We start from the raw sequence: 12,554 nt of genomic DNA, 5'->3' as shown, positions 1-12,554 counted from the left end.
GTCTTGGTGGTTCCAAACTTCTTCCATTTAAGAATAATGGAGGCCACTGTGTTCTTGCGGACCTTCAATGCTGCAGAAATGTTTTGGTACCCTTCCCCAGATCTGTGCCTGGACACAATCCTGTCTCGGAGTCCTACGGACAATTCCTTTGACCTAATTGCTTGGTTTTTGCTCTGACATGCACTGTCAACTGTGGGACCTTATATAGACAGGTTGTGTGCCTTTACAAATCATGTCCAATCAATTGAATTGACCACAGGTGGACTCCAATCAAGTTGTAGGAACATCTTAAGGATGATCAATGGAAACAGGATGCACCTGAGCTCAATTTCGAGTCTCATAGCAAAGGGTCTGAATACTTATGTCAATGTGATATTTTGTTTTTTTTATTTTTAATAAATTAGCAAAAAAATCTAAACCTGTTTTTGCTTTGTCATTATGGAGTATTGTGTGTAGATTGAGATTATAAAAAAATATATATACATTTTAGAATAAGGCTGTAACATAATAAAATGTGGAAAAAGGGAAGGGGTCTGAATACTTTCCGAATGCACTGTATATTCTACAAGTTCCAATAGTTATTTTTGACATACATGCTGTTCAGAGCTTTGGCTCGCCCAAAAGTTGCTGATTCCTTCTACTCTTTAAAAGAGACACGTTAGCGTTGTTTTGTCCTGATCTGCAGATGATTGGAGCGACTGCCATCGAGGACAAGCTACAGGACGGGGTTCCTGAGACCATCGCCAAGCTGGCAAAGGCTGACATCAAGATCTGGGTTCTCACTGGAGATAAGAAAGGTGAGAGAAAAGACGGAAAAAGAGAGTAAAGAGAAGAGGTATGTTCTCAGGGGCGGCGTCTCCGTGATGGCCAGCCTCTGTGGTGGGAGAGCATCTGGAATGTTCATCTCTATGCAACCAGAGACTGGGGTTCCCTAGATGGTGGCCAGGGCTCATAGTAATGCACCTTAGGGTGCCATGTTTACCTCCCAACAATGTTTTACTGTTGATTTTAAGTGTTGCGATCAAACCTTCTCTTGTGCTGCTACTTCACTGAGTCTGCAGCTTGATGGATTAAATGTGTATTGATGTCTGGGATGGAAAGAAACATGGAGACATTTCCTCCCTTGCAGAAACGGCTGAGAACATTGGCTATTCCTGTGAGTTGCTTACCGATGACATGCAGGTCCACTATGGAGAGGATGTCAAGTAGGTTTGGTTTTAAATGATACTTATATCCTCTGGGATCAAATATACATCTTGTTGATATACAGTGTGTTATTTTTAACCCCCAAATGAAAATGTGTTTGTGACAGTGAGAAGCTGCGGATCAGACAGGCAAACAGAAGGGACCAGCCGCCTGCTTTCGGTCGGACCAGGAAGAAGGTACCGGATCCGTTCTTCCCCGAGCCTGGCAGGAACGCCCTCATCATCACTGGAGGCTGGCTGGTGAGTGTAGGAGCCGACTGCATCATAGTTGGTCTTACTATTCAACTTAGGGCTGTCCCCGACTGAAAACAAATCTTGGTCGTCCGAAAGTCGTGTATTTTTCCATATATAGACACACCGTATGTGTTTGAGTAAAATCAACTATATGCATTGAGCTTGTCTGACGCTTTAAGCGCACTGTTTGATGAAATAAAACAGTGACTCAAGAGGGAGCCAGAGATCAAGATAACACTAATAAAATAAAATAAACTGTACTTGACCCGACCATCCGCTTCTCCCGCTCCTGTTGGCCTTCTGTGTTACTCTGGAAGGTACCGGTAATCGGCTACACGAGGGGTCGGCAAACCTTTTTCATGTGGAATGCCAATTTATCTCACCATTTATACCAATCTGCGTGCCAGTTATGGTTTTCATATGCACATTTTCGTGGAACAGTTTCATTTAATTTATAATAACATGTCTCAAAATCATTGTCATGTTGTTAATCAAAATTCTATCAAAATGAAAATACAAATCTAAAAACGTACTTCTATTACCATTGCCAACTATGTAAAAATAGCCTACATAAAGCCAACAAATAAAAACATTGCAGGTAGAAAATATCCTGATTTAAAAATAAACATCCTATAAATCACATTGGCTACGCATGGCCTGCCTGCAACAAACTTGAAACATTGCATCAACTATCACCAGAAGCTCACACTAGCAACATTGTATAAAATATTCTGGGCCCTCTGAGTTTCCCGTGCCAGAGAGCTCCAGACATTTTTACATTTACGTCATTTAGCAGATGCTCTTATCCAGAGCGACCTACACATTGGTGCATTCACCTTTAAAGCCAGTGGGATAACCACTTTACAATATTTTTATTTATTTTTATGGGGGTGTGGGGTAAGGGGGGGTAGAAGGATTACTTTATCCTATCCCAGGTATTCCTTAAAGAGGTGGGGTTTCAAGTGTCTCCGGAAGGTGGTGAGTGACTCCGCTGTCCTGGCGTCGTGAGGGAGCTTGTTCCACCATTGGGGTGCCAGAGCAGCGAACAGTTTTGACTGGGCTGAGCGGGAACTGTGCTTCCGCAGAGGTAGGGGGGCCAGCAGGCCAGAGGTGGATGAACGCAATGCCCTCGTTTGGGTGTAGGGACTGATCAGAGCCTGAAGGTACGGAGGTGCCGTTCCCCTCACAGCTCCGTAGGCAAGCACCATGGTCTTGTAGCAGATGCGAGCTTCAACTGGAAGCCAGTGTAGTGTGCGGAGGAGCGGGGTGACGTGAGAGAACTTGGGAAGGTTGAACACCAGACGGGCTGCAGCGTTCTGGATGAGTTGTAGGGGTTTAATGGCATAGGCAGGGAGCCCAGCCAACAGCGAGTTGCAGTAATCCAGATGGGAGATGACAAGTGCCTGGATTAGGACCTGTGCCGCTTCCTGTGTAAGGCAGGGTCATACTCTGCGATTGTTGTAGAGCATGAACCTACAGGATCGGGTCACCGCCTTGATGTTAGCGGAGAACGACAGGGTGTTGTCCAGGGTCATGCCAAGGCTCTTTGCACTCTGGGAGGAGGACACAACGGAGTTGTCAACCGTGATGGCGAGATCATGGAACGTGCAGTCCTTCCCCGGGAGGAAGAGCAGCTCCGTCTTGCGGAGGTTCAGCTTGAGGTGGTGATCCGTCATCCACACTATGTCTGCCAGACATGCAGAGATGCGATTCGCCACCTGGTTATCAGAAGGGAGAAAGACAGATACATCTTTAGGCTATTCGTGCAGGGATAAGAGGTAATCAGGTAGGCCTATTTTATGACGTTTCCACTGGATCAGAGCATTACATTCTTCCCAAAATACATTCTTCCCAGATTTTTCAAATACATTGAGGAACTATTGTCATTCTCAATGGATGTAAAATCAAACTTTGTTTGCTTGGTGTTTTGAGGTGAAGAAAACAACATTACTTTGCGAAGCTCCACAGTTCATTAGTGGTGGTGAGTTAAGACAATCAGAAATACTATCAGATCCCCAAATGGGCACATTGACGAGCAGGCCAGGTATCTACTTCAATGCGTGACAGGAGTGCTCCAAACAAAAGACGATTAATAAATTGACAAAACTCATAAATGGAATGAAATGAACAAAAACTTGTTTCTCACAAGTGTAGCCTAGGTTGTGCGCTCTGCAAACAACGTGTCCACTCTGACAACGAGAATGGTAAAAGACTGTAATAATATATTTAATGTATTAACAGAAATGACCGTAACCAAAATAACATTGTAGATTCAAAATTATGGGAAATAACGGTAAGTGTACTGGTGATATATGTAATGGAGGAATTGATAGACACTAACAATCAAATGCAAAAAATTCACACAATGACGTTATGAAACAAATGTGCACAAATTGGCAGGAGGGAGAGCATTCTGGAGAGAGAAGTGCATTGTGCATCTTAGCCACACACATTCTTCTTGGACTCTGCCATCCGCGCGGCCTCCACAATGGATTAGTCCACTGAGACGGGCGCGAATCAGACATGTCTCGTGTGCCATAAAAAATATATATACAGTTGAAGTCGGAAGTTTACGTACACTTAGGTTGGAATCATTAAAACTCGTTTTTCAACCACTCCACACATTTCTTGTTAACAAACTATAGTTTTGGCAAGTTGGTTAGGACATCTACGTTGTGCATGCCACAAGTAATTTTTCCAACAATTGTTTACAGACAGATTATTTCACTTATAATCCACTGTATCACAATTCCAGTGGGTCAGAAGTTTACATACACTAAGTTGACTGTGCCTTTTTAAACAGCTTGGAAAATTCCAGAAAATGATGTCATGGCTTTAGAAGCTTCTGATAGGCTAATTTACATCATTTGAGTCAATTGGAGGTGTACCTGTGGATGTATTTCAAGGCCTACCTTCAAACTCAGTGCCTCTTTGCCTGACATCATGGGAAAATGAAAAGAAATCGGCCAATATTTTTATTTTTTTGTAGACCTCCACAAGTCTAGTTCATCCTTGGGAGCAATTTCCAAACTCCTGAAGGTACCACGTTCATCTGTACAAACAATAGTATGCAAGTATAAACACCATGGGACCACGCAGCCGTCATACGTACTTTGGTGCGAAAAGTGCAAATCAATCCCAGAACAACAGCAAAGGACCTGGTGAAGATTCTGGAGGAAACGGATACAAAATTATCTATATCCACAGTAAAACGAGACCTATATTGACATAACCTGAAAGGCCGCTCAGCAAGGAATAAGCCACTGCTCCAAAACCGCCATAAAAAAGCCAGACTACGGTTTGCAACTGCACATGGGGACGAAGATCGTACTTTTTGGAGAAATGTCCTCTGGTCTGATGAAACAAAAATATAACTGTTTGGCCGTAATGACCATCGTTATGTTTGGAGGAAAAAGGGGGTACCTTGCAAGCCGAAGAACAACATCCCAACCGTGAAGCACAGGGGTGGCAGCATCATGCTGTGGGGGTGCTTTGCTGCAGGAGGGACTGGTGCACTTCACAAAATAGATGGCATCATGAGGAAGGAAAATGATGTGGTCCTCTGTAGCTCAGCTGGTAGAGCACGGCGCTTGTAACGCCAAGGTAGTGGGTTCGATCCCCGGGACCACCCATACACAAAAAAAAAAAAAAAAAAATATGTATGCACGCATGACTGTAAGTCGCTTTGATAAAAGCGTCTGCTAAATGGCATATTATATTATGTGGATATATTGAAGCAACATCTCAAGACATCAGTCAAGAAGTTAAAGCTTGGTCGCAAATGGGTCTTCCAAATGGACAATGACCCCAAGCATACTTCCAAAATTGTGGCAAAATGGCTTAAGGACAACAAAATCAAGGTACTGGAGGGGCCATCACAGAGCCCTGACCTCAATCCTATAGAACATTTGTGGGCAGAACTGAAAAAGCGTGTGCGAGCAAGGAGGTCTACAAACCTGACTCAGTTACACCAGCTCTGTCAGGAGGAATGGGCCAAAATTCACCCAACTTATTGTGGGAAGCTTGTGGAAGGCTAACCGAAACGTTTGACCCTAGTTAAACAATTTAAAGGCAATGCTACCAAATACTAATTGAGTGTATGTACATTTCTGACCTTTGCAGGAATTCAATCATGAAGGCCTGATTCACGCAGTCTCCTCTGAACAGTTGCTGTTGAGATGTCTGTTACTTGAACTCTGTGAAGCATTTATTTGGGCTGCAATTTCTGAGGCTGGTAACTCTAACTTATACTCTGCAGCAGAGGTAACTCTGTCTTCCTTTCCTGTGGCGGTCCTCATGAGAGCCAGTTTCATCATAGCGCTTGATGGTTTTTGCGACTACACTTGAAGAAACTTCCAAAGTTCTTGACATTTTCCGGATTGACTGACCTTCATGTCTTAAAGTAATGATGGACTGTCGTTTCTCTTTGCTTATTTGAGCTGTTCTTGTCATAATATGGACTTGGTCTTTTACCAAATAGGGATGGCTTCGAATTGAGGTACATCAAGATTGTTTTCTAAATGTGCATGTTTTTCTCTCTCTCAGAATGTAAGGGCTTTATTGGCACGTACATTGCCAAAGCAAGTGAAATAGATAACAAACAAAAGTGAAATAAACAATAAATTAACATTAAACATTACACTCACAAGATCCAAAATAATAAAAACATTTCAAATGTCATATGTCTATATTCAGTGTTATAATGATGTGCAGTACAAAAAGGAAAAGAAATAAACATAAATATGGGTTGTATTTACAATGGTGTTTGTTCTTCACTGGTTGCCCTTTTCTTGTGGCAACATGTCACAAATCTTGCTGCTGTGATTGCACACCGGTATTTCACCCAATAGATATGGAAGTTTATCCAAAATAGACTTGTTTTCGAATTCTTTGTGGGTCTGTGTAATCTGAGGGAAGTATGTGTCTCTAATATGGTGATACATTTGGCAGGACGTTAGGAAGTGCAGCTCAGTTTCCACCTCATTTTGTGGGCAGTGTGCACATAGCCTGTCTTCTCTTGAGAGCCAGGTCTGCCTACGGCGGCCTTTCTCAATAGCAAGGCTATGCTCACTGAGTCTGTACATAGTCAAAGCTTTCCTTAATTTTGGGTCAGTCACAGTGGTCAGGTATTCTGCCACTGTGTACTCTCTGTTTAGGGCCAAATAGCATTCTAGTTTGCTCAGTTTATTAGTAAATTCTTTCCAATATGGGAAGTAATTCTCTTTTTGTTTTCTCATGATTTGGTTGGGTCTAATTGTGTTGCTGTCCTGGGGCTCTGTGAGGTCTGTTTGTGAACTGAGCCCCAGGACCAGCTTGCTTAGGGGACTCTTCTCCAGGTTCATCTCTCTGTAGGTGATGGCTTTGTTATGGAAGGTTTGGGAATCGCTTCCTTTTATGTGGTTGTAGAATTTAACGGCTCTTTTCTGGATTTTGATAATTAGCGGGTATCGGCCTAATTCTGCTCTGCATGCATTATTTGGTGTTTTACGTTGTACACTGAGGATATTTTTGCAGAATTCTGCATGCAGTCTCAATATAGTGTTTGTCCCATTTCGTGAATTCTTGTTTGGTGAGCGGACCCCAGACCTCGCAACCATAAAGGGCAATGGGTTCTATAACTGATTCAAGTATTTTTTAGTCCGATCCTTCCTTTGTGGAAGTTACCTGTGGCGCTGATGTTTAGGCCGAGGTTTGTATAGTTTTTTTGTGTGCTCTAGGGCAACGGTGTCTAGATGGAATTTGTATTTGTGGTCATGGCAACTGGACCTTTTTTGGACACCATTATTTTTGTGTTACTGAGATTTACTTTCAGGGCCCAGGTCTGACAGAATCTGTGCAGAAGATCTAGGTGCTGCTGTAGGCCTTCCTTGGTTGGGGACAGAAGCACCAGATCATCAGCAAACAGTAGACATTTGACTTCAGATTCTAGTAGGGTGAGGCCGGGTGCTGCAGACTGTTCTAGTGCCCTCGCCAATTCATTTATATATATGTTGTAGAGTGTGTGGCTTACGCTGCATCCCTGTCTCGCCCCACGGCCCTGTGGAAAGAAATGTGTGTTTTTTTGCCAATTTTAACCGCACACTTGTTGTTTGTGTTCATGGATTTTATAATGTTGTATGTTTTTCCCCCCAACACCACTTTTCATCAATTTGGATAGCAGACCCTCATGCCAAATTGAGTCAAAAGCTTTTTTGAAATCAACAAAGCATGAGGAGACTTTTGCCTTTGTTTTGGTTTGTTTGTCAATTAGGGTGTGCAGGGTGAATACGTGGTCTGTCGTACGGTAATTTGGTAAAAAGCCAATTTGACATTTGCTCAGTAAATTTTTTTCACTGAGGAAATAAACTAGTCTGCTGTTAATTAATATATTAATTGTTAATGATAATGCAGAGGATTTCCCCAAGGTTGCTGTTGACTCATATCCCACGGTAGTTATTGGGGTCAAATTTGTCTCCACTTTTGTGGATTGGGGTGATCAGTCCTTGGTTCCAAATAATGGGGAAGATGCCAGAGCTAAGGATGATGTTAAAGAGTTGAAGTATAGCCAATTGGAGTTTGGTCTGTATATTTTATAATTTCATTGAGGATACCATCAACAACACCGGCCTTTTTGCGTTGGAGGGTTTGTATTTTGTCCTGTAGTTCATTCAATGTAATTGGAGAATCCAGTGGGTTCTGGTAGTCTTTAATAGTTGATCCTAAGATTTGTATTTGATCGTTTTTGCTGTTTGTTCTCTGTTATAGGGCCAAAAAGATTGGATAAGTGGTTTACCCATACATCTCCATTTTGGATAGATAACTCTTCGTGTTGTTTGTTTAGTGTTTTCCAATTTTCCCAGAAGTGGTTAGAGTTTATGGATTCTTCAATTGCATTGAGCTGATTTCTGACGTGCTCTTCCTTCTTTTTCCGTAGGGTATTTCTGTATTGTTTTATTGATTCACTAGAGTGAAGGCGTAGGCTCAGGATTTCTTGGTCTCTATGTTTTTGGTTGGATAGGTTTCTCAATTTCTTTCTTAGGTTTTTGCATTCTTCATCAAACCATTTGTCATTGTTGTTAATTTTCTTTGGTTTTCTGTTAGACATTTTTAGATTTGATAGGGAAGCTGAGAGGTCAAATATACTGTTTTAGGTTTTCTACTGCTAGGTTTACACCTTCACTATTACAGTGAAACGTTTTGTCCAGGAAGTTGTCTGAAAGGGATTGAATTTGTTGTTGCCTAATTGTTTTTTTGGTAAGTTTATACGCTACTTTCCTTTCATCTATAGCATATCTTAATATTATTCAGTTCATTTGGCTTTGATGTGTCATGATTGAGTATTGCTCTGTTCAAGTAGACTGTGATCTTGCTGTGGTCTGATAGGGGTGTCAGTGGCCTGACTGTGAACGCTCTGAGAGACTCTGGGTTGAGGTCAGTGATAAAGTAGTCTACAGTACTACTGCCAAGATATGAGCTATAGGTGTACCTACCATAGGAGTCTCATCGAAGCCTACCATTGACTATGTACATACCCAGAGTGTCTCTCTCTGTCTCTCTCTCCGCACAGAACGAGATCTTATACGAGAAGAAAAAGAAGCGTCGCCGTCTTCGATTGAAGCGGCTTGGTAAGAGACCTGCCTCCACCACGCCCCTGGATGCCGCCCAGCCAATTGATGACTGGGAGAAGGAGACTCGTCAGGTGGACTTTGTGAACATGGCGTGCGAGTGTGAAGCGGTCATCTGCTGCCGTGTCACGCCCAAACAGAAGGCCAACGTGGTCAGTCTGGTGAAGAAATATAAGAAGGCCGTCACGCTGTCCATCGGAGACGGAGCCAACGACGTCAACATGATCAAGAGTACGGAAGGATATTTATTTGATTTTACTTTTTAAATGATTAATCATTTATTAGTAATTGTTAAAGCTAGAATCCTTAATTGAAAAAAAATTACAAAGCTAATTAATTAAAGTAATTTTTTTTATTCATAGACTGCTGTGGATGCAACTGACTGATATCAAAATGATAGTTTTATCCATGGTTTTGAGGCTATCCTCTGTAGCTCAGCTGTGTTTGAGGCTATCCTCTGTAGCTCAGCTGTGTTTGAGGCTATCCTCTGTAGCTCAGCTGTGTTTGAGGCTATCCTCTGTAGCTCAGCTGTGTTTGAGGCTATCCTCTGTAGCTCAGCTGTGTTTGAGGCTATCCTCTGTAGCTCAGCTGGTAGAGCACGGCGCTTGTAACGCTAAGGTAGTGGGTTCGATCCCCGGGACCACCCATACACAAAAAAAAAAGTATGCACACATGACTGTAAGTCGCTTTGGATAAAAGCGTCTGCTAAATGGCATATTATTATATTATTTACATTTACATTGTTTACAAACATTGGAGTAAAACAAGCTAATATTCTGGGTTCTGATGGAGTACGACTGTTGAACTAAGATCGTGAGGCATTTATAAATAATAATAATAATAATATGTGGTCCTCTGTAGCTCAGCTGGTAGAGCACGGCGCTTGTAACGCCAAGGTAGTGGGTTCGATCCCCGGGACCACCCATACACAAAAAATGTATGCACGCATTACTGTAAGTCGCTTTGGATAAAAGCGTCTGCTAAATGGCATATTATTATTATTATACTCTTGATCCCATTTTACTTCAAACTAAATGTATACTTATGTGATGTTTGAGATCGATTCTGCTCCTCGCGCTGCTCAAATGGATCCCCTACACCAGGGTTTCCCAAAGTCGGTCCTGAGCCCCCCCGGTTTTTTGCCCTAGCACTACACAGCTAATTCAAATTATCAAAGCTTGATGATGAATTGGTTCTTTGAATCAGCTGTGCTAGGACAAAAACCCATGGGGTGCCCTGGGACCGAGTTTGGGAAAACCCTGCCCTACACCATTACTGACACTCTCTCTCACCCTTTCTCACTCCATCTATACTTCTCGCTGTCTCTCTCTCTCTCGCCCAGTTCAATTACATTTGAATTCAATAGACTGTATTGACATGGCAAGTTAAATCACTTACGTTGTCCAAGTACATAACAACAACGGTGGGACTAACAGTAATATTTAAAAGTAATAGTTATAATGATAATGTCTCTCCACCTCCACCTTCTCTCGCTCCAGCTGCAGACATCGGTGTGGGTATATCCGGTCAGGAGGGCATGCAGGCGGTGATGTCCAGTGACTATGCCTTCGCTCAGTTCCGCTACCTGGAGCGTCTCCTGCTGGTGCACGGCCGCTGGTCCTACATCCGCATGTGCAAGTTCCTCCGCTTCTTCTTCTTCAAGAACTTTGCCTTCACCCTGGTCCACTTCTGGTACTCCTTCTTCAGTGGGTTCTCAGCTCAGGTGAGGGAATGTTCTAGAGGTAGGGTGTGTACCAAATGGAAACTTGTTTCCTATATCAGGGCTGCCAAATCCTGTTCCTGGGGATCTGCCCTCCTGTAGGTTTTCACTCCAACCCCAGTTGTAACTAACCTGATGTAGCTTAGCAGCCAGCTAATTAATATAATCAGGTATGTTAGTGTTGAAGTGACTGTAGGTCTCCAGGAATGGGGTTGGGCCCTACATAGTGCCCTATGGGGAAAAAATCAAAAGTAGTGCACTAAAGGGGGAACGGAGTGCACTAAAGGGGGAACGGAGTGCAGGGGTACATGGTATTTGAGGTAGCCATGTACATATAAGTAGAGGTGAAGTGACTAGGCAGCAGGATGGATAACAGACAGTAGCAGTCTCGCTGGCTGTCTAAACTGCATTTTCACGTATTCATTGACCACTTATCTAGACTGACTTCAAAAACCCCCAATTGCTTTTGTACCTTTCCGTAACATCTACTATGGTAAAGATCATTTATCCTAAATGTGGACATGTATTTGATGACAGAAGAATGAATTATATTATTTTATTTATGATTTTTTGTTAACTCTCCAGGTTGCCTATGAAGACTGGTTCATTACTTTGTACAACGTGATGTACAGCTCCCTTCCTGTCCTGTTGGTTGGCTTGTTGGATCAGGTAAGCTTTAATATTGACGCACTGGCGATGGTCTGACGTCCAAAACATTTGTCTTGGTGTTATTACCTCTTATTAAAATGAATATATAGCATAAAATAACATAGTTACAATTTTGAATTTGTTCTCTACGTATTTTTAATGGTGAACATTGAATCAAAATCCTTTGTTGTTTCATCACTCAATGACTCATATGTGTCGTATGATCTGAAGGGGACAATGTTTAACTAATTCTGAGTTCAGGAGGCCGTCGCGCTAAAGCAAACAAAGGAAAGGAGGGTTGCTCAACAACAATGACAAAAAGCATGAGGCTTACCAAGAAAAACTTCCAGAAAGTACTAATTAATTTGAGGTAAAAAGGAGTTGGAGCATAAATACAGATTTATTTATTTTAGGTCACTTTAATACAAGGTCACTTTAATACATTGTTCTTCAAGATTAGTACAGGTGACTGATGTTTCGACGTCAAGCTGACGTCTTCCTCAGCCCTGTGTGGGATCTCCTGAAATGTAAATTGGGAGCCCTGAGAAAATATTTAATCTTCTTATCAAACAAATACTTTTGTCTTCAAATGGTTATAGAACACAACCTCTTAGTGTCAACTAAGGACGTTTTACACTATTAAAATGCGTGAACTAAAATTGAGGTAATATGAACACACAGCGTTAACTAGGGAATATCATTTTTCCAAGTGGGGTCCCCTGCATTTTCAAGTGTCAATTTGGGGTTGAGTGCAGTAAAAGTTTGAGAACCCCTGAGCTAATATGTCATTTCTATTTCCTGTTTCCTTTTGAAGGACGTGAACGACAAACTGAGTAGAAAGTTCCCCAAGTTATACCTCCCTGGTCAGCAGGGGGCGCTGTTCAACTACAAGAATTTCTTCATCAGTCTGTTCCACGGCATCTTCACCTCTCTGGTGATATTCTTCATCCCGTACGGAGCGTTCCTCCAGACCATGGGGCAGGACGGAGAGGCACCCTCCGACTACCAATCCCTCGCTGTGGTCATGGCCTCGTCTCTCATCTTCACCGTCAACCTGCAGGTAGCTGGAGAATGATTGGTTGATTGATTAGTTGGTTGGATTGGTTAGTTGATTGATTCCCAGCTGTTCTTTTTATAAAACTG

General features: G+C 42.4%; 1 protein-coding gene across 1 annotated transcript in view; it reads left to right on the top strand.

Annotated features, from left to right (window-relative positions):
• Positions 1-12,554, top strand: part of LOC121573380 (phospholipid-transporting ATPase IC) — a 54,407-nt gene that overhangs the window by 31,108 nt on the left and 10,745 nt on the right. Inside the window, exons 19-25 of the mRNA XM_041885317.2 lie at positions 686-797; positions 1,130-1,205; positions 1,313-1,445; positions 8,986-9,274; positions 10,543-10,766; positions 11,349-11,432; positions 12,226-12,471. Of these exons, the coding sequence (XP_041741251.1) occupies positions 686-797; positions 1,130-1,205; positions 1,313-1,445; positions 8,986-9,274; positions 10,543-10,766; positions 11,349-11,432; positions 12,226-12,471 (1,164 nt within the window). The remainder of the gene's footprint in view (positions 1-685; positions 798-1,129; positions 1,206-1,312; positions 1,446-8,985; positions 9,275-10,542; positions 10,767-11,348; positions 11,433-12,225; positions 12,472-12,554) is intronic.

The sequence above is a fragment of the Coregonus clupeaformis genome, chromosome 9 (genome assembly GCF_020615455.1).
Source record: "Coregonus clupeaformis isolate EN_2021a chromosome 9, ASM2061545v1, whole genome shotgun sequence".
NCBI classification, from domain to species: domain Eukaryota; kingdom Metazoa; phylum Chordata; class Actinopteri; order Salmoniformes; family Salmonidae; genus Coregonus; species Coregonus clupeaformis.
The sequence above is the reverse complement of the archived record's forward strand: the minus strand, read 5'-3'. Positions and strand labels throughout refer to the sequence as shown.